The 20,603-nt window shown below is 41.6% G+C and overlaps 1 protein-coding gene across 2 annotated transcripts in view; it reads left to right on the forward strand.

Moving 5' to 3' along the window:
* Positions 1-20,603, forward strand: part of LOC126480669 (hamartin) — a 234,346-nt gene that overhangs the window by 184,231 nt on the left and 29,512 nt on the right. For both annotated transcript variants that reach the window (XM_050103892.1, XM_050103893.1), the window contains 2 exons: positions 10,097-10,331; positions 15,734-15,891. In XM_050103892.1, the coding sequence (XP_049959849.1) occupies positions 10,097-10,331; positions 15,734-15,891 (393 nt within the window). The remainder of the gene's footprint in view (positions 1-10,096; positions 10,332-15,733; positions 15,892-20,603) is intronic.

The raw sequence follows: 20,603 nt of genomic DNA on the forward strand, positions 1-20,603 counted from the left end.
CATCGTGCCCTCCTGTTACAGTCCTATGACGAGCTACGTGCTAATTTAGAACGGCGGGGTGTTCATTTCATACGGCGCGTGTACAGGGACCGAAAGACAACAGGGTTGCCAGCGGTGCCTTCATCTTGGCCTTCGAAGGTGATTTCTTACCTGAAAAGGTCAAGGTGATGGTGTACCGCTGTGACGTCAAACTCTGTGTCCCTCCCCCTATGCAGTGCTTTACATGTTGGAAATTTGGGCATATGTCCTCTCGGTGCCCTTCCAGTGCCACATGTAGAGATTGCGGGCATTCACTTCACCCGAATACTCCATGTGCGCCTCCTCCCACCTGTGTGAACTGTGGACAGTACCACTCCCCCTGCTCACCGTACTGCCCAGTACTCCAAAAGGAGCGTAAAATAATGGAGTACAAGACCCTGGATAGGCTATCTTACCGTGAGGCTAAACTAAAATTTGAAAGGCTACACCCTGTTCCCATAGTCTCTTCTTATGCCACTGCCGCAATGGGTCGCCATCGACGACGCCGTTCCGCCCACCATTTAAGGCTGATCCTGTGGGCCCTCATGGTCGCCCTTCTTCCTCTCCTCTCCAGTTGGCTTGGGGGAAAGGCTTCTTCTAATACTCCCAGAGCTTCTACTTTGGGAGCATCGCCCCCCAAAAAGCCGTGGACACTTGTCCCCTCCTCCCCACCAGAGAAGCAACAGTCTGCTCCGGCTACTCTCCTGTGGAAGGGGTCCCTTGGGACTCTACCTTCTACAATCCTCCCCAGTAGTCCAGCGGACACCAGCAAGTGGCTGAAAGAGCCACTGGCTGCTGATCGAAGGGCTTCAAGGTCTTCGTCTGTCCCTGAAGCTACTTCTGAGAAGCCCTCCCCGCAAGCCCCTAAGGAGCAGCGAGAGGACAAACCTTCAAAGAAAAAGTCTGCTGAGAAACAGGAGCCTCCAGTGCCCCCTATACTAGCACTCCCCCATGGCTCTGCGTCTGAGGACGAGGTGGAGATTCTGGTGTCCCCTGAGGACCTGGATCTTGCCGATGCCTCGGATGCAATGGTACTGGATGCCAATACTCAGCAAGTGGCGACAGGTGCTTCTGAGGCCTAATTTGCCTCCTTGGTCACTCCATGCCGCTCCACACGACAGAAAGCGTCATTCACCATTGGAACTGCTGCGGTTTTTGTCCCACTTGGCTGATTTAGGTCAACTCTTAAGCAGTACACCTGCCTTTTGCATTGTCCTTCAGGAGACTTGGTTTCGTGCTATGTGGACCCCCACCCTTCATGGCTACTGGGGGTACTACAAAAATCCTCCTGCCTGTGACAGACTGTCAGGTGGCGTATGTATTTTCGTCCTTACCTTGGTCTGTAGTGAACCTGTGCCCCTTCAAACACCTTTAGAAGCTGTGGCTGTCAGGTTAAGGACACCACAGGAAATTACCATCTGTAACATCTACCTCCCTCCAGATGGTAAAGCACCACCCCATATTTTGGCTCTACTCATTTCGCAACTGCCCCCACCTTTCCTCCTTCTGGGTGATTTTAATGCCCATAACCCTTTATGGGGTGGAACCAAGGTTAATGGCTGTGGCAGAGTTGTTGAGGACCACCTCACTCGCCTCGACCTTTGCCTCCTAAACACAGGTGCCCCCACACATTTCAGTGTGGCACATGGCACATATTCAGCCGTAGATCTATCGGTTTGCAGTCCTGGTCTCCTGCCATCTATCCACTGGAGAGCACATGGCGACTTGTGTGGTAGTGACCACTTTCCACTTTTCCTGTTCCTACCACAGCGTCTCTCATCTCAACGCCTGCCCAGGTGGGTTCTTCCCAAGGCTGACTAGAACACCTTTACATCCCCTACCAACATAGTATATCCATCGCATGCTGCCATCGCTGAAGTGATGCATTTCATCACTACTACCATCGTCGCTGCAGGTGAATTGGCTATCCCTCGATCCTCCAGTTGCCTCCAGTGGAAGTCAGTACCTTGGTGGTCACCTGAAATCGCTTCGGCCAGTAGAGACAGTAGGCGGGCCCTCCAACGACATAAGTGCCACCCCTCCCTGGAGAACCTTATTGCCTTCAAATGGCTCCGAGCACAGGCCCGCCTCCTCATCAAACAAAAGAAGCAGGAGTGTTGGGAACGCTGTGTCTCCACCATTGGAACAGGAACCTCCCTCTCTCAGGTTTGGACCAAGCTCCGCCGACTTTATGGCTACCAGAACCAAGCAGGAGTACCTGGCATTTCTTCAAATGGAGCTGTATCCACTGATCCTGACGTAATTGCAGAACATCTTGCTGTGCATTATGCTCACATGTCTGCGTCAGAGAATTACCATCCCACCTTTCGTCTCCTCAAACAGAGGGTGGAGCGACACCACCTCTTTTGCTCCACGCCACCTTGAGCCTTACAACGCTCCTTTTCATGAGTGGGAATTCCTTATTGCCCTTGCTGACTGTCCTGACACATCCCCTGGCCCAGATCGCATCCATTCGCAAATGCTGAAATATCTGTCACTGGATTCCTGACTCCAGCTCCTGGCTGTCTTGAACCGCATTTGGTGCGAAGGCAAATTCCCATCGCAATGGCAGGAAAAGTCATCATTCCGTTGCTAAAGCCCAGGAAGAACCCACCAGATGTTGCCCCATCAGCCTCACCAATGCCCTGTGCGAGCTGCTGGAACGTATGGTGAGCTGGTGGTTATGCTGGCTCCTCGAGTCCCGGGACCTTCTGGGCCCCATCCCAGGGTGGTTCTAGCCAAGGACGCTCCACCATCGACAATTTGGTGTACCTGTAGAGTCTGTCATTCGGTCAGCCTTTTCCCGGCGACAACACCTCACCGCCATCTTTTTCGATCTCACAAAGGCCTACGGTACTACTTGGCGACACCACATTCTCGCTACTCTGCGTGAGTGGGGTCTTCGGGGCCCACTCCCGATTTTTATACAGAACTTTTTATCCTACCACACTTTCAGAGTTCGCATTGATCCTTCCCATAGCGCACCCCATACACAAGAGAATGGGGTCACGCAGAGCTCTGTCCTGAGGGTCCCACTCTTTCTAATTGCTGTCAATAGTCTTGCAGTAGCAGTAGTATCGTCAGTCTCTCCCCTCCTATACGCTGATGATTTTTGTATTTCTTTCTGCTCCTCTTCTGCTGTTGTAGCTAAACGCCGTCTGCAGGGAGCTATACAGAAGACGCAGTCATGCGTCCTCAATTGTGGCGTCCAGTTTTCGGCCACCATAACTTGTGTGATGCACTTCTGTCCCCGTCGTATCGTCCGCCCCCATCCCGAACTTTACCTCGATGACCAACTACTAGACGTAGTGGAGACTTACCACTCTCTGGGACTGGTCTTCGATGCCCGCTTAAGTTGGCTTCCCCATATTAGTCAGCTTAAAGACAAGTGCTGGCGACATCTTAATCTACTTCGATGCCTGATCCACACCGACTGGGTTGCTGATCGCCGTACACTATTGCGGCTGTACCAAGCCATTTTACAGTCCCGTGTTGATTATAGAAGTGTGGTGTATGGTTCAGCTGCCCCTTCTGTACTGAGTCCACTAGATCCTGTCCACCACTGTGGAGTTCGCCTCACTATGGGAGCCTTTCGATCTAGCCCCGTGAACAGCCTCCTTGTAGAAGCTGGTGTTCCTCCATTGTGGCTCCGGCGGCAACTATTGCTCGCAACCTATACCGCACACATCCATAGTTCACCTTGCCACCCAAATAACCATCTTCTTTTCCCCAACACGGCGGTCCATCTCCCGCAACGGTTGCCCAGAATTGGGAATCTCTTCGCTGTCTGTGTCCGGTCACTTCTTTCTGACCTCGACGCCTCCCCCCTACCACCTTTCCTGCAGACTCACTTCCGTACCCCTCCATGGTCAATACCTTGGCCACAGCTTTGGCTGCACCTATTGCTTGGCCCCAAAGGCTCAGTCCCATCTGAGGTCCTCAGCCGGAATTTTCTCTGTTCTTGGCGAGTTTGGGGGCTCAGACATCATCTATGCTGATGGATCACTGGTCAACGGTCTTGTTGCCTTTGTTTACATGTTGACCATAAAGAACAACGCTCCTTCCTGGTTGGCTGCAGTGTATTCACTGCAGAGCTGGTTGCCATCTATCACGCTCTCGAACATATCCACTCGTGCTCTGGTGAGTCCTTTTGTCATTTGTAGTGACTCCTTAAGCAGCCTACAAGCCCTCGACCAGTGCTTCCCTGGGCATCTTTTGGTACTATTAATCCAGGAGTCTCTTTATGCCCTCTACAGGAGTGGCTGCTCAGTGACCTTCATTTGGACCCCAGGCCATGTTGGGATACTGGGCAATGAACATGTTGACCGCCTGGCCAAACAGGCCACCAGTAAACAATCTCTGGACATTGGCCTTCCAGAGACCAATTTTCGAGCAGCCTTCCGACGCAAAGTTTTCGCGATTTGGGACACTGAATGGTGCAACCTGAGCACACCAAATAAAATCCGTGCTATCAAGGAGACAATGAATGTTTGGCAGTCATCCGCGCGAGCCACTTGCAGTGAATCGGTTGTCCTTTGTTGGCTCCGCATTGGCCATACATGGCTAACACATGGCTACCTCCTCCATCGTGAGGACCCACCTCGGTGTCGCTGTGGCTCCCTTCTGACTGTCGTGCACATCTTGCTTGACTGCCCACTTTTAGCTGCTCTACGGCGGACATTTAATCTTCCCAGCACCCTACCCTTGTCGGGTGACGATGCTTCAAGGGCAGATTTAGTTTTATGTTTTATTCATGAATGGGGTTTTTGTCATACCATCTAAGGGCAGGTGTTTGGCCTCCTTTCTGGGGCCTCCACCCTCCCTCCCTTTTAAATCTGTCACCCTTTGTTTGCATTCATTCGTCTTCTCCCTGCATGTGTTCATATCGCCTTGCCTTTTGTGGTGAACATTTTAAAGTGTTGCAGAGTGGCTGGCTCATCCCCTTTTATTTTGTGATCATCCAGCCCAGACCATCTGCACTATGGTTTTAATGCCTTTTCTACTTTTTCTTATGGTTTATGTCTTCCCCATTTCTTGTTCATGCCATTCATTTTCCTTTTAAGTGTGGTTCCATATTCCTTTTCCCCCTTTTTGTTTTGCCCTGAGCATTGTTTGCGTCAGGAACAAGGGACTGATGACCTTGTAGTTTGGTCCCTTTATCCCTCCAACCAACCAACCAACCAACTCCTGCTTTTCACTACAGATGTGGCATCCACAAGTGGCAGCCACACCACTGACCAGCTTTCATCTGGTCACTCATTGTCACCCTGGCCTTGAAAAACTCAAGCACATCTTACAGCAAGGCTTGGACACTCCCTCCTTGTACCCTGAGATGAGGGATATCCTACCCAAAATGCTACTAATATCACCCAAATTAGTGTCGTGCCACTCATCCAACATACAGAAAATCCTTTTCCATCCCTATTACAGTCCTGCAATACTACTAGCACCTGATCAGAGAGAAAAGATAACGAGTGTTCTGTATATGTGTGAGGTACATGTTGTTTCTTTAGTTTTGTGGCTAGAACTGGGAGTACTACAGTATCTTAGGTGCTGCTCAGGTCCAGAAACAAACCTACTAGATGTGTGTTTGGGCTTCGTCACAAATTAGATGCACGAGAACATCATCGGGCTTCGTCACAAATTTGATGCAGGAGAACATCATCTGTATCTTTCCATTTGCACCAACCCACTTGATTACTAGGGAATAGGTCATGGTTGGAAACCAATACACTAACTGGAATTTGACCATTCCTTCCAACACTTTGCAGGGACATTATAGTGATATTATTGGTTGGTACAATGCCACCAAATCATGATTCTTCTCTGGTATGAACACAGGTATTATCATGTCTATCTTTAGGGACTCATTGTTGTAATGTTCAGACCACATTTCATTGGAAATATGGAGTAGGTTGTGTTCTTCATATGGCAGAAATGATAGCTATTTTAGTGGATAGTGTCTGAGTGGGAAACATTGTTTTTAGCAGAGAAGAAAGCTCTCTGCAGATGAGCCATTAAGAAGGGCTGTAGAAGGGAGTGAGTCTGACTGGGATTTGGATTCTCTGTACTAGGTGGGTGTTTGATAGAGGGAGGTGTCTGCTTTTGTAACAACAGTTCCACAAGACTACTTGCAGACAGTTAATTGTAATGGTGAGATATAGCTCTTCACCTTCTTCCACACACTTTATATCATAGTGTCAGAGTTGCAGCTGTTTCTTCAACTTTTCCTCTTATATTTCAAAAACTTTTTTAGTTTTTGCTTGTATTTTTTGCACGCCACTGTAGTTTCATTAGATACTGTGTCTCTTATATTTTCTCTGTACTTCTTTACATTCACTGCTGGCTATTTGACATTCGGTATCCCACCATACAAGACTGGCTCTGTAATCCAAAATAACTTCTGCTGAGGAGTTGCCATTGTGGCAGCCTTAGTAATACACTATGTTAGCTTGGAGTGGTCGGAAATTAGATCTTCGAATATCTCCAATTGTGGGAGGCTCACTTATAATCTGACAACATATTTGTTCCAGTTGACTTTCCTGATTTCCCCCCCCCCCCCCTCCCCCCATCTCTGTCCAGAGGAGATCCAACATGATTCTTCCTCTGTGCCAGGTAAAGTCCAAACAGTTGGCAAGTAATCAGAACTCAAAGCATTTATATTAACTTAACAGCTGGCCACCGTATGAGGCAATGTGAAGCTGAGGACTGTTGCTAATCTTGTCTGTGATGGTGGGATTATTCTTTTTCAGCAAAAGTGAGGACCCAGTGTTACAGGTCATAGTATTGCGAAACTAACTGCAAAACTTTGCCATGTCATAGATAACAGTAAGGCATTAACTAGGGATTTGAATGAAGTTCAGGTATTGATAGTAGGGAGCAGGTAACAGCCTGATCAGTGATGTGAGGTATAGACCTGGACACACTAAGAGCAGCAGCTGAGTTCAGAAAACTGAGTCACATTGAAGTTTTTTAGTGGCATGATCAGCCTTAGCTTTAAAAAGCTGTACAGAGAGTTATCTGGGAACCAGGAGGGTTGCTGTGTGCTTCAGAGAGAGCTCACATTGGAGCTGCCCTGGTTATTTCTGTTGTGAGGTGCTAATGCAGTAAGCATCTTAATAGAAAGGGGAGAGAGATCAACAGATTTGTTAGCTGAGAGGAGAAGGGAAGCTGCAGTTGCAAATAACAAAATTCCTGTAATTGCTATGTGAGAAAGGCTTTTATTTCATGCTAACCTCTACATTCAGACAGCCAATAATGAAAGAGATTAAAATAACTAAAGTTCCTTGCACTGCAAAAATAGAAAATTTGAGAGTACATTTGGAGACATAATATTATTTAGAGACTTAATATCATTATTACTTACCTTGACATTCTAGGATGTCAAAATTTAGTTGATCTTTGCCTCCCTGAAGACCGTGTGAGTACGGGAATAGAAATGTCATATAAAAGATTATAGATTAGGAGTATCCAATTGCAGAAGCTGTATGGGAAGACGAGAAGTTGTCTCATATATGAAAAACACTGACACATTCGAACTCTAAACGGAAGTAGTTTTGCACAGAACACTGCACAGAAACTTTTGCATATGAAGTCATACTGCATAGCAGCATAATTATTATTCCTTATAAATCTACACTAGGAAATTTTCAGAAATTCTTAGAAATAATTGATATCCTATTATGTCACATGTCTGCTTAAATGAGGTAAACTACAAGAAACTTCCTGGCAAATTAAAACTGTGTGCCCGACCGAGACTCGAACTCGGGACCTTTGCCTTTCGTGGCCAAGTGCTCTACCAACTGAGCTACCGAAGCACGACTCACGCCCGGTCTTCACAGCTTTACTTCTCCTACCTTCCAGACTTGCCCGTGAAAGGCATGGGGGTCTCGAGTTCGAGTCTCAGTCGGGCACACAGTTTTAATCTGCCAGGAAGTTTCATATCAGCGCACACTCTGTTGCAGAGTGAAAATCTCATTCAGGTAAACTACAGTCTAATCCCATTTGTAAAATTGCAAACCAGACTTGTGCAGGGTTGTAGCATCTTAATAGAACAGCACATTTTTGTAAGTGATGACATATTCAACAAGGTGAGTGTCTATAAAGTCTTTAATGGCTTGTCAGACCATGATAGCCAATTTACTGTCATAGACAACAAGGCAGCTCTAAATTGTGTGTTAGATAAGAAAACCATTACAATAGTTAACGACATCACACTAGTCACCTATAGAAGACCCTGCAAATTATCTCCACTTTTAATTGCAGCTGTCCAATGAAAAAGTGATGTGTGGCACCATTGGTGTATCAAAGAAACCATGTATAACAAAAGGCATTAAAGTATCTTCTAATGGAAAGAGAGAACTAGGAGTATACAAAAGAAATAAGACACAATTTCTGGACAGTACTTACCTTTAAGAGGTTAAATGTTAAGTACTACCAATATGGAAGTTTTTTGGGAAAGGGAGGCCACTCAGATCCCAGGATGACAGGGGTCCACCTGCCCTTCGGATGTGCCTTTTCTTTTGAACCTTACCCATTCTATCCCTCTCTCTTCCCTGGGGAAGGAACTCTCCTCTGAAAAAACCATTCATTATTTCACAGACACTTTAATAAAACAGATGAATGGCAAACCTTTTCACAGTGGAGGTTTTGTGTGTGTGTGTGTGTGTGTGTGTGTGTGTGTGTGTGTGTGTGTGTGTGTGTGTGTCTTGTCTGAGTCAACTGACTGTCTGTCCAAAAGAATGTTGTGAGTTGTACAAAGTTAATGGCTTTCATAGTACAGTGAATATATGGTTAACTTCATTTTTAACTGACAGGGATCAAAGGGTCATTCATTTTGAATGGGAACAAATTACTTCTTGAGTTCCACAGTGTTCAATTCTAGGTCTACTCCTGTTATTTGTATATGTAAATGTTCTTCTGTCTTAAACTGATAAGCAGAAATAGTGCATTTTGCTGATGATGCAAGCATCATAGTCAAGCCCAACACACCTGCACCAACGTAACAATATTCAAACAAAATATTCAGAAGCATTATTGGTCAGTTCTCGGTAAATAGTCTTTTGTACACAACAAGACGTCATCGTCAATAACAATACAGCATTGGGGACATGAGAATCAGCTTATTTTGCATAGTTTCATTCATTGATATCACATTGAATAATTTTTTGGGGCATAAAGTATTCATTGCCCGGAAATGTGCTGAGAAGATATCTAAAACTTCTTGTTGGTAGCTATTTAAAAATTTTATCATACTAACAGCCTCACAATATGTGTACACTCTTATGGAGTTTGTTTTGAAGAATTGGGCACAATTTGGAAATAGTAACATTTGTAATTATATTGCCAGGGACTAAAGTAGCCTTGATTATTCATGACTGAGTCCTAATCTTGCACAGAAAGGGACAAAGTATGCAACTAAAAAAATATCTGACTACCTCCCTTGTGAATTAAAGATGCTGGTTTATCATGAAAGAGTTAAAAAGAAATTGAAATAATTTCTTCTTAACAACTCCTCCTAGTACAAGTACACAGAGAATGCCATAGTAGACAGTGTATGTAGTTTGATTACATTCCTTAATTTGATGTTGTACATTAAAATTTTTAAAGGTCGAGCTCTGTAAGTGCCCAGCATGTAGCCATGTTTCACACACAAAAGTATCTCATTTGTAAAGTGTGTTCCACATTGCAGTAAATTGTCATGATTATGATCCATTTAACATGCAGAAAACTAAACAAAACTGTGTTGTGGATACACACTGAATGCCAGTTTGTAATACACATTTAAAATTAGATCTGTTGCACTTCGTGGCTGCATTTGTCTTCCCCGCAACACTATCAACCACACTATTAGCCTTGTTGTAGTTTACTCTTATTTCTTGCGTAATAAGACATTTCCCACAAATAGTCATTCTTCCTTTTGTACATAAAATAGTAATCAGTTTCCACTCTTGTTACCAAATAAGTTCTTCGATTCACATTAAATGAAGGCTGCTGTATTTTATGAAACAAACTTTCACAATTGTCAGTTACAAGATGATAAGTAATAGAGCTACAGAAAATCAAAACTAATGTGCAGGAGCGAGAAGCGGCAGAGGCATGCCTGTTGTCGGTGCAGCAAGAAATGGAGCAGGTTGCTCATGAAGCTAGTGTCGGCACAGTGCTGCGAGTGGAATTGGAGCGAGCCCAGAGTGAGCTAGCCCTGATGGGGGAGCTTCAGCTTAAGTACCGGCAGGCAGCTGCATCTCTTCCCCTAGTTCCAGCTGAAGATGCCAGCAAGCTTGCCTATAACTCATATGCCCAGGAAATCTGTGGTATGTTTACCCATAACTTCTACATTCACAGCTAGTGTGTGTTTAAATAAGTGATCAGTAGATTTGTTTTAAATCAACTACAATGGATCAGAGTTAATTTTCAGAACATCGAAGATCATAAACGGTGAACAAACGAGTTTTTAGATGTGAATCTAAACAGATTCCTGTATTTAATTTAGTTGTAAGAAGCCTCATGTGGCATCATTTAGTTAAATACTGAATTGCTAAAATACGGAGGCACCCTACACTACTAAAGAGATTACTAAATTTATGTAATGCATGCTAGAGAAAGGGAGCTACTCCAGAAGCATGGTCACAAGAAAAGATGATGTCACTATTTAAAAAAGGAGACTGCAGTAGCTGCAAGAACTATAGAGGAATTGGCTTACTTGACACTGCTTACAAAATATACACAAGAATAGCGGTTAAAAGCTATAGCTAAGTGTTTATTAGGTGAGGACCAAATGGAATTTCACTGGGGCAGATCGATAACAGATGCAGTGTCTTCAGTAAAACAAATAAAACAAATAACTGAAAATAGTGATTATAGTAGGGAAACCCATTTATCATTAATTGATTTCATTAAGGCATTCAGTGATATTAATAGAAAAGAACTGTGGAGAATTATGAGGATAAGACAACACCCAGTAAACATTTTAAAAAGTCTGTATAGACAAACAACTTCAATTTGACATAAATGATATTCAAACACAGCCTGTAGCCACAAATGAAGGAGTACGATAAGGGTGCAGCATTTCACCCACTCTTTTTAACATTTATTTAGGCAATGTAATTTGGAAATAGAAGGAGATTTTTATGGGGGAATTACTATTAACAGTAATTCCTACATGAATTGTCTTTTGTATGTAGACGACGCCACACTGGTGGTGACCTACAAGGAGCATACATTTATTAGATAAGATTTGTGAAGAGTGCCATTTGATGATTTGAGAAAAGAAGATAAAATCGGTGGCTTTCAGTGTGAAGTATGCAGTACAGACAAAAATTGTGATCAACAATAGAATGAATGAATCCTTTTAGCTATTTAGGTTTTGACGTCACATGTGACTATGACAAAGACATGAACCGTGAACCATGGACCTTGCCGTTGGTGGGGAGGCTTGCGTGCCTCAGCGAGACAGATAGCCGTGCCGTAGGTACAAACAAAACGGAGGGGTATCTGTTGAGAGGCCAGACAAACGTGTGGTTCCTGAAGAGGAGCAGCAGCCTTTTCAGTAGTTGCAAGGGCAACAGTCTGGATGATTGACTGATTTGGCCTTGTAACATTAACCAAAACGGCCTTGCTGTGCTGGTACTGCGAACGGCTGAAAGCAAGAGGAAACTACAGCCGTAATTTTTTCCGAGGGCATGCAGCTTTACTGTATGATTAAATGATGGCGTCCTCTTGGGTAAAATATTCCGGAGGTAAAATAGTCCCCCATTCAGATCTCCGGGCGGGGACTACTCAAGAGGATGTCGTTATCAGGAGAAAGAAAACTGGCGTTCTACGGATCGGAGCGTGGATTGTCAGATCCCTTAATCGGGCAGGTAGGTTAGAAAATTTAAAAAGGGAAATGGATAGGTTAAAGTTAGATATAGTGGGAATTAGTGAAGTTCAGTGGCAGGAGGAACAAGACTTCTGGTCAGGTGACTACAGGGTTATAAACACAAAATCAAATAGGGGTAATGCAGGAGTGGGTGTAATAATGAATAGGAAAATAGGAACGCGGGTAAGCTACTACAAACAGCACAGTGAACGCATTGTTGTGGCCAAGATAAATACGAAGCCCACACCTACTACAGTAGTACAAGTTTATATGCCAACTAGCTCTGCAGATGACGAAGAAATTGAAGAAATGTATAATGACATAAAAGAAATTATTCAGATAGTGAAGGGAGACGAAAATTTAATAGTCATGGGTGACTGGAATTCGAGAGTAGGAAAAGGGAGAGAAGGAAACATAGTAGGTGAATATGGATTAGGGGTAAGAAATGAAAGAGGACGCCGTCTGGTAGAATGTTGCACAGGGCATAACTTATTCATAGCTAACACTCGGTTCAAGAATCATAAAAGAAGGTTGTATACATGGAAGAACCCTGGAGATACTAGAAGGTATCAGATTATATAATGGTAAGAAAGAGATTTAGGAACCAGGTTTTAAATTGTAAGACATTTCCAGGGGCAGATGTGGACTCTGACCACAATCTATTGATTATGAACTGTAGATTAAAACTGAAGAAACTGCAAAAAGGTGGGAATTTAAGGAGATGGGACCTGGATAAACTGAAAGAACCAGAGGTTTTACAGAGTTACAGGGAGAGCATAAGGGAACAATTGACAGGAATGGGGGAAAGAAATACAGTAGAAGAAGAATGGGTGGCTTTGAGGGATGAAGTAGTGAAGGCAGCAGAGGATCAAGTAGGTAAAAAGATGAGGGCTAGTAGAAATCCTTGGGTAACAGAAGAAATATTGAATTTAATTGATGAAAGGAGAAAATATAAAAATGCAGTAAATGAAGCAGGCAAAAAGGAATACAAACGTCTCAAAAATGAGATCGACAGGAAGTGCAAAATGGCTAAACAGGGATGGCTAGAGGACAAATGTAAGGATTTAGAGGGTTATCTCACTAGGGGTAAGATAGATACTGCCTACAGGAAAATTAGAAAGACCCTTGGAGATAAGAGAACCACTTGTATGAACATAAAGAGCTCAGATGGAAACCCAGTTCTAAGCAAAGAAGGGAAAGCAGAAAGGTGGAAGGAGTATATAGAGGGTCTATACACGGGCGATGTACTTGAGGACAATATTATGGAAATGGGAGAGGATGTAGATGAAGATGAAATGGGAGATATGATACTGCGTGAAGAGTTTGACAGAGCACTGAAAGACCTGAGTCGGAACAAGGCCCCCGGAGTAGGCAACATTCCATTGGAACTACTGACGGCCTTGGGAGAGCCAGTCCTGTCAAAACTCTATCATCTGGTGAGCAAGATGTATGAAACAGGCGAAATACCCTCAGACTTCAAGAAGAACATAATAATTCCAATCCCAAAGAAAGCAGGTGTTAACAGATGTGAAAATTACCGAATAATCAGTTTAATAGGCCACAGCTGCAAAATACTAACATGAATTCTTTACAGGCGAATGGAAAAACTAGTAGAAGCCGACCTCGGGGAAGATCAGTTTGAATTCCGTAGAAACACTGGAACACGTGAGGCAATACTGACCTTAAGACTTATCTTAGAAGAAAGATTAAGGAAAGGCAAACCTACGTTTCTAGCATTTGTAGACTTAGAGAAAGCTTTTGACAATGTTGACTGGAATACTCTCTTTCAAATTCTAAAGGTGGCAGGGGTAAAATACGGGGAGCGAAAGGCTATTTACAATTTGTACAGAAATCAGATGGCAGTTATAAGAGTCGAGGGACATGAAAGGGAAGCAGTGGTTGGGAAGGGCGTAAGACAGGGTTGTAGCCTCTCCCCAATGTTATTCAATCTGTATATTGAGCAAGCAGTAAAGGAAACGAAAGAAAAATTTGGAGTAGGTATTAAAATCCATGGAGAAGAAATAAAAACTTTGAGGTTCGCCGATGACATTGTAATTCTGTCAGAGACAGCAAAGGACTTGGAAGAGCAGTTGAATGGAATGGACAGTGTCTTGAAAGGAGGATATAAGATGAACATCAACAAAAACAAAACGAGGATAATGGAATGTAGTCGAATTAAGTCGGGCGATGCTGAGGGAATTAGATTAGGAAATGAGACACTTAAAGTAGTAAAGGAGTTTTGCTATTTGGGGAGCAAAATAACTGATGATGGTCGAAGGAGAGAGGATATAAAATGTAGACTGGCAATGGCAAGGAAATCATTTCTGAAGAAGAGAAATTTGTTAACATCGAGTATAGATTTAAGTGCCAGGAAGTCGTTCCTGAAAGTATTTGTAGGGAGTGTAGCCATTTATGGAAGTGAAACTTGGACGATAAATTGTTTGGACAAGAAGAGAATAGAAGCTTTCGAAATGTGGTGCTACTGAAGAATGCTGAAGATTAGATGGGTAGATCACATAACTAATGAGGAAGTATTGAGTAGGATTGAGGAGAAGAGAAGTTTGTGGCACAACTTGACCAGAAGAAGGGATCGGTTGGTAGGACATGTTCTGAGGCATCAACGGATCACCAATTTAGTATTGGAGGGCAGCGTGGAGGGTAAAAATCGTAGAGGGAGACCAAGAGATGAATACACTAAGTAGATTCAGAAGGATGTAGGTTGCAGTAGCTAGTGGGAGATGAAGAAGCTTGCACAGGATAGAGTAGCATGGAGAGCTGCATCAAACCAGTCTCAGGACTGAAGACCACTACAACAACAACGTGTGACTATGACAAAGACGTAGAGAAGAAATTAGCAAAGTTTGGCACTGTACGTGGAACTATGAACAGTAGTCCAAAAAAATAAAATGATGAAAGAAGCAAGATTGAAATCTTATAAAACAATGGCAGTTACAACTCTTGTTTACAGAATTGAATCATGGGTTATAAACAAACATCAAGGAGGTCACATACAAGCAACAGAGATGAGGTTTTCTAAAAGCAGTAAAGGGATGCACAATAGCCAACAGATTTCGAAATTCAGACGTTAGGGAAGAACTGTTCATATTTAATATCCACAGTAAAGTACAAGAAAATCGGAGAAACTGGAATGAACAACTTGAAAAAATAAATGAAGAAATATTATGTGCCCAGATAAAATGATTTAAAGCAGTTGGGAAGAGGAGGCAAGTAAGACCAAGGAAACAATGGGTATTATAACAGACAAAACTAAAGAAAAGTTTAATGCATGATGATTATGATGATGATTGGATGGAGTGAAAACAAGACTCCCTAGAAATTATGCAATGGAATTTTATCCAAGTTTTCCTAGCCATACAAAGAGAGGGAAATGGACAAATGGAGTGCCAGATTGACCTGCGCGAGGTCTAGTTCTACAAAATAAGATTTAATTGCTTGGAAGTAATCTGGATAATTAACAACAGTATAAGGAGAAGGATAGATAGCTTCACACAGTAAAGATTATATGTTGGGTTGCGTACAGGCACGTCCAATAATAAGTGGGAAATATTACTACAGCATTTACCTCTCCAGGTGCGTATGTAATTCCCTTCTGATTCTTCAGTTTCTTAAATTCAATTGTTGTGTCATTTCTTGATAGAGGAAGGAGGGGGAAAATATTTTTGAAGCCCACTGCACAACATTTGGCACAAAATATTTTTCCTCATTTATGAGTATGTATTTCTCAAATCCTCCTTATGTGATTTCTGATTAGTCAGCCTAAAGGTAAGTATTGGCATCTGATCCATTTCTCCATTAATTCTAAAACATTATTTCTTGTTTGTTTTTCTTTTGTAGATGTTCGTGAGCTTTTGGAACAAAAGTCGGCTGCACTGGAAGCAGCCCGTGCTCGACTAGTGGAGCTAGAGGCCCATTTGACTAAGAGGGAGCAACTCCTTACTGAGCAAAAACGTATGCTGAAGCAGGTCCAGGAAGAATGTGTGAGCCAGCTCTCGGTGAGTTATTATCGTCTTTTGTTTTACATTCAGAAAAATGGAATCCTACTTCACAGACTGAATGGTCTTACATAATAGAGTACATACCATTTGAAGATTCAAGAATTCAAATATCTCATAGTAGAGAAAACTTGTATGTCCATTTGTCAGATCCTGGCAATAGATCTGTGAATAAACACTAAGAACTACAGGTCCTGTATACAATCACATCGATCCCCCCTCCCGCCTCTCTCTCTCTCTCTCTCTCTCTCTCTCTCTCTCTCTCTCTCTCTCACACACACACACACACACACACACACACACACACACACACACACACACACACCTGGTATGGTGTTTAAACTGACAGTAACAAAATCTTGCAATAAAAACGAATAACTTCCATTATTGTGAAACAGTTGAGCCAGTCACAGAACAGAGGCATTGGACCCTAGTGGAATTTCTACCGAATTTATTTCAAATTGCAGTGGATCTATACTGAGATTCGCCCATTCAGTGAATAGTCTTGCACTGCTGGGGTAGACCGGTCGTGTTTGTAAGAAGGGCAAATTAGATTAGATGTACTTTTTCTTCCAATAGATCTGTAGTTAGAAAACACTCCAGGATGTAAAAAAATGTCAGAAAAACAAGAGTGCGCAATAGAGATTGACAGATAAAAAATATTCCATGTGGAATAAGTAAAAAAAGGTAAACAATCTTATTTACAAGGTAATAAATAGCTTATCGCAAAACACAAATGTTCAGTACAGTAAGATGCTTACGATAATTCGTAGGGTGTTGTAGTCATGAATTATGACATGGAAAAATCATTTTGCGGCACTTATTTACAATAATTACATTAATGCACTGAATTTGTATAGAAGTTGGAAGGTACATAATACTTGCATTATTAAATATTATTAGTAACATATACATATCAGTTAGTCCTGCTAAGAAATTCATTGGTGGAGTAAGAGTTGACCACAGATATATCCTTTAGGCTCCTGTTAAGCTGAACTTTATTAGTGGTTAATTTTTCTTACAGCTGCGGGCAAGTTATTGAAAATATCTTCCTGAGTTGTGGACATCTTTCTGGACCAAAGTGACTAAATCTTTGTGAAGATTATTGTTATTTCTGGTACTGATTAAATGAACTGAGCTGTTAGCCTGAAAGAGACACATTCATAATGTCAAACTTTGTTAAAGAATAGAGATAGTGGGAAGCAATAATTAGTATCCATAGTTCCCTAAGCAGATCAGTCCATGATGTTCTAGAGTTCATACCATAAATTATTCTTATTACTCATTTTTGAACCCACGTGGGTGATGAGTTACCCCAAAATATAATTCCTTGTGATAGAAAACTACACTGGCTTTTTTACTTTTGTCACCTATGTCTGATAACATTGGCATTGCAAATAGAGATTTGTTTAGACTGCTTCAGCAGTTTTGTGATATGCTCTTCCAAGTTGAATGTATTATCGAGCTGTAACCGCAAAAAATTTAAGAACGTCAGCTTCTTCTATCTGTTTGTCGGATGCTCAGTATTACATACCAGTATCACTAATGCGTTTCTGTTGCCAGACCTTAGGGTTATTCTGAGCAACAATATTATAAAATTTCTGTTGGCAATAGAAATATTCAGTTTTTAATCAAAGTCCGTCATCTCCAGTTCCTCATTTCCGTATTAGTTCGCAGTATTAGTTCACTAAACCTAATGTTCCTTGTTGCTGTTATAAACATACAACCACCTCCACCTAGAGGCATCAAATCTATTTTTCTGGTGTACTTTCCATGTATTGCTGTGACTTTACTGTATTTATGGTCTGGGAATCAGTCAACTCTCTACCGTTGTGCAAATGCAACTTAATATATGACGCCTTCCCCTTTTTCTGAGCAACCACTTCTGGAGAGTAGTACACAGCTGATATGTCCAGGGCAATTCTACAAGTCTCCACCCTATGGTTCAGGTTGAAGAATAAGCAGCTGAGCTCAATCATCTCAGTGAATGCTGCAAATGCACAGCTGTGCTGAATACTTCGAAGTGAGGCTAGCAGTCTTTTTCACTTAACAAAAAACTTAAAGCTAATACTCACAATTACTTATCATGAAACCCTCAACAACATGATAAATTTCGGCAGCTTTGGTGGAATCCTTATGCTTCACAAAAAGTCAGGGGTCTGCCTCATGTCTGAAATCACTCATCATTTATGTAGGTGCTATGTATTTTGTCTCAACAATGAGGTGTTTAGACGCTAATGATGTTTCTTCAAATAATGTTCTTTGTCAGAGCTATCACAATATTCATGAAGTAGTTTCATGTAAATCCTCCAAATCACCTTTCAGAAAGCAGAACATACCTTTATCAGAGCAGGTTTTATGACATTATAACAAGTGTTACATCAACACTTGATAATGTTGACTCAAGACGAAACGTGTGGTAATAACCATCATCTTATTTTTGTAAAAAGGGCTTAATTACCAGTTTAACATTGATTACACAGGCTAGCACTGACTCTGTGGCATGGGGTTTATTAATCAATTTCATTTAATTTTACTCTGCTGAACATGAAAATAATAATAGTTATGTTGAATTCATTCTACTTTTTGAGATAAAGGCAATCCATTTATACTGGAAATTAAATTTTAAAAAAGAGGAGAATGTTTTTTTAAAACATTTGTTTGTTTGAAATTGTCGAATAACTTCAAGACAAACTGCTGTAAATTATTTTTAAAAAAAATCAATAAGAACTAAGAAAAAGTTTTATATGGGATTTTCTTCGCTGTTTTTGGTCCGGGCAGTCTCTCTGGAAGTTCCAGCAGTAGTCTACCATCATATGGAGATCCTAATGGCCTTGATATCTTTCCTCCATAATTTGATGTCATGTTGGAACCATTCCCCTGTAATTGTCCAAGTTGTCAGGTAATTTATCTAAATGAATGTGCAAAAAAATGCAATTTGACCGTGATATTAGCCCCTAATTTTTGGAAATTCTGCCACTTTTTTCCTATTGCTTCAGAATATTCTTCAGCTTTGTGATTAAAAATAAAATAAATAAACTGGTTCAAACCTTGTCCATGCTTCCAATTCACCTTGCATCATGTGTGAAATTTTCGATGTTTGTAAGATTATGTATTTGTGGCCCATCAAAAACACCTGCTTTTAACTTTTCTATACTGAGACCATAAAATGACTGACAAATGTATTTGAATCAATTGCCATTCCTATCTAAACTCTTAACAAAAATTTTTATAAGCCGAAGTTTAGTATGGAGTGACGGAAGAATGATTTTTTCCGCGACTGACCAATGTTTAATGAATGATGTTCTCTTTTCCTATGGTCATGTTCATTCTCGGCAGCCAGTTTTTCCTGCTCCAATGTTCATTTTTCACACGACTGTCCCACAGACAAAAAAAAAACACAGGGATATTTAGTATATCCGCTTTGCTAACCCAATAAAAAATTCATGAGTTTTAAATCTACACACACTGACCACTGATGTTGATAAAATGAAATTGTCTCTAAAAAAGTTTAACAGTTTCATATTCTTCCTTAAGAGTAATTGAATAAGGTTTTGGGATCAAAACTAATTTATTTCTGTTATGCAGTAACACGCATTTAAAACTTTTGTTTGACTTATCTAGGAAAAGTTGCCAGTCTTTTGATTGGTATACTGGAAGCCCCATTAAGTTTTAAAAACCATAAATATCCCTAAAATATACAGTATCATTCATCTTGTTAAAGTATGGAAGAATGACACACTCTCTAGTTCAGTAGGATGTTATTGATACAGCAGGCTGAACACAATGGTTTTCTTTTAGTCTTGGCGCAAGAAGCTCAGCTGGTTTCTTAAGTGTATTTAAATGTTGAATCAAGTCGTTTAGCTCACTCTGAGAAAGACCTTGCAGTGTAGGACTGCATTCTTTGAATTCACTTTCACTATTGCTTTTACTCTGACTGCCTTTACATTTCAACATCATCGCAGTGATCATCAGACAAGGTAGCAAATACCGGTATTGGCAAATTAACCTATGCAATATTGGTGGCTTAGCAGATTGTATATTTGCATAAATCCAAGAGCACTTTTTGTATCAATTCATATCTTCTACATTCACACCACAAAAGTAGCAGTCATTGAGGTGGTTTCTTGGTTCTGTCCATGTCATCAGTAGTTGCAATGGAAGCACCTTTTCATCCTCCATGACTTCAATATCAAATCGACTCTACGCAAGTCTTACAAACTTTGTGCTGGGACCAACATTTTATCTTGTTGGCCAAATTGTTTTCCAAAGTATGCCCAATAGCTTTGTTTTACAAAATTATTTATATTCTGTCGCTTTTCTTGACAATATTTGCCACATATGTAGCAGAAATCGTCGGGGTTATTAACACAGTTCTTCCGTCAAGAATTCATATTTTTTGTAACGAAAATGCCCAAATAGGACAGTTGCATGAAGTAACAGACACAGTATCATTATTTTAGAAAAACTGTAATGAAAGAGTAACACAAGAAGCTTACCTGCACAAAATGATGATGACTGAATGGTAAACAACAAAAGCTCACCCATGAAATGGCTGATGGTCATGGTGCTCCCTGTGAGAAGCAGAGATAGTAAATGTAGTTTCCTGAATGCGCATGAGGTGCCATCTGTCCGATTCCTGTCATAGTTACTGAGACAAAGGCACAAGGTCATATAGAGTACAGCTACCTTACTTCAAAGAAAGGCACATT

Source organism: Schistocerca serialis, chromosome 5 (genome assembly GCF_023864345.2).
Source record: "Schistocerca serialis cubense isolate TAMUIC-IGC-003099 chromosome 5, iqSchSeri2.2, whole genome shotgun sequence".
NCBI lineage: Eukaryota > Metazoa > Arthropoda > Insecta > Orthoptera > Acrididae > Schistocerca > Schistocerca serialis.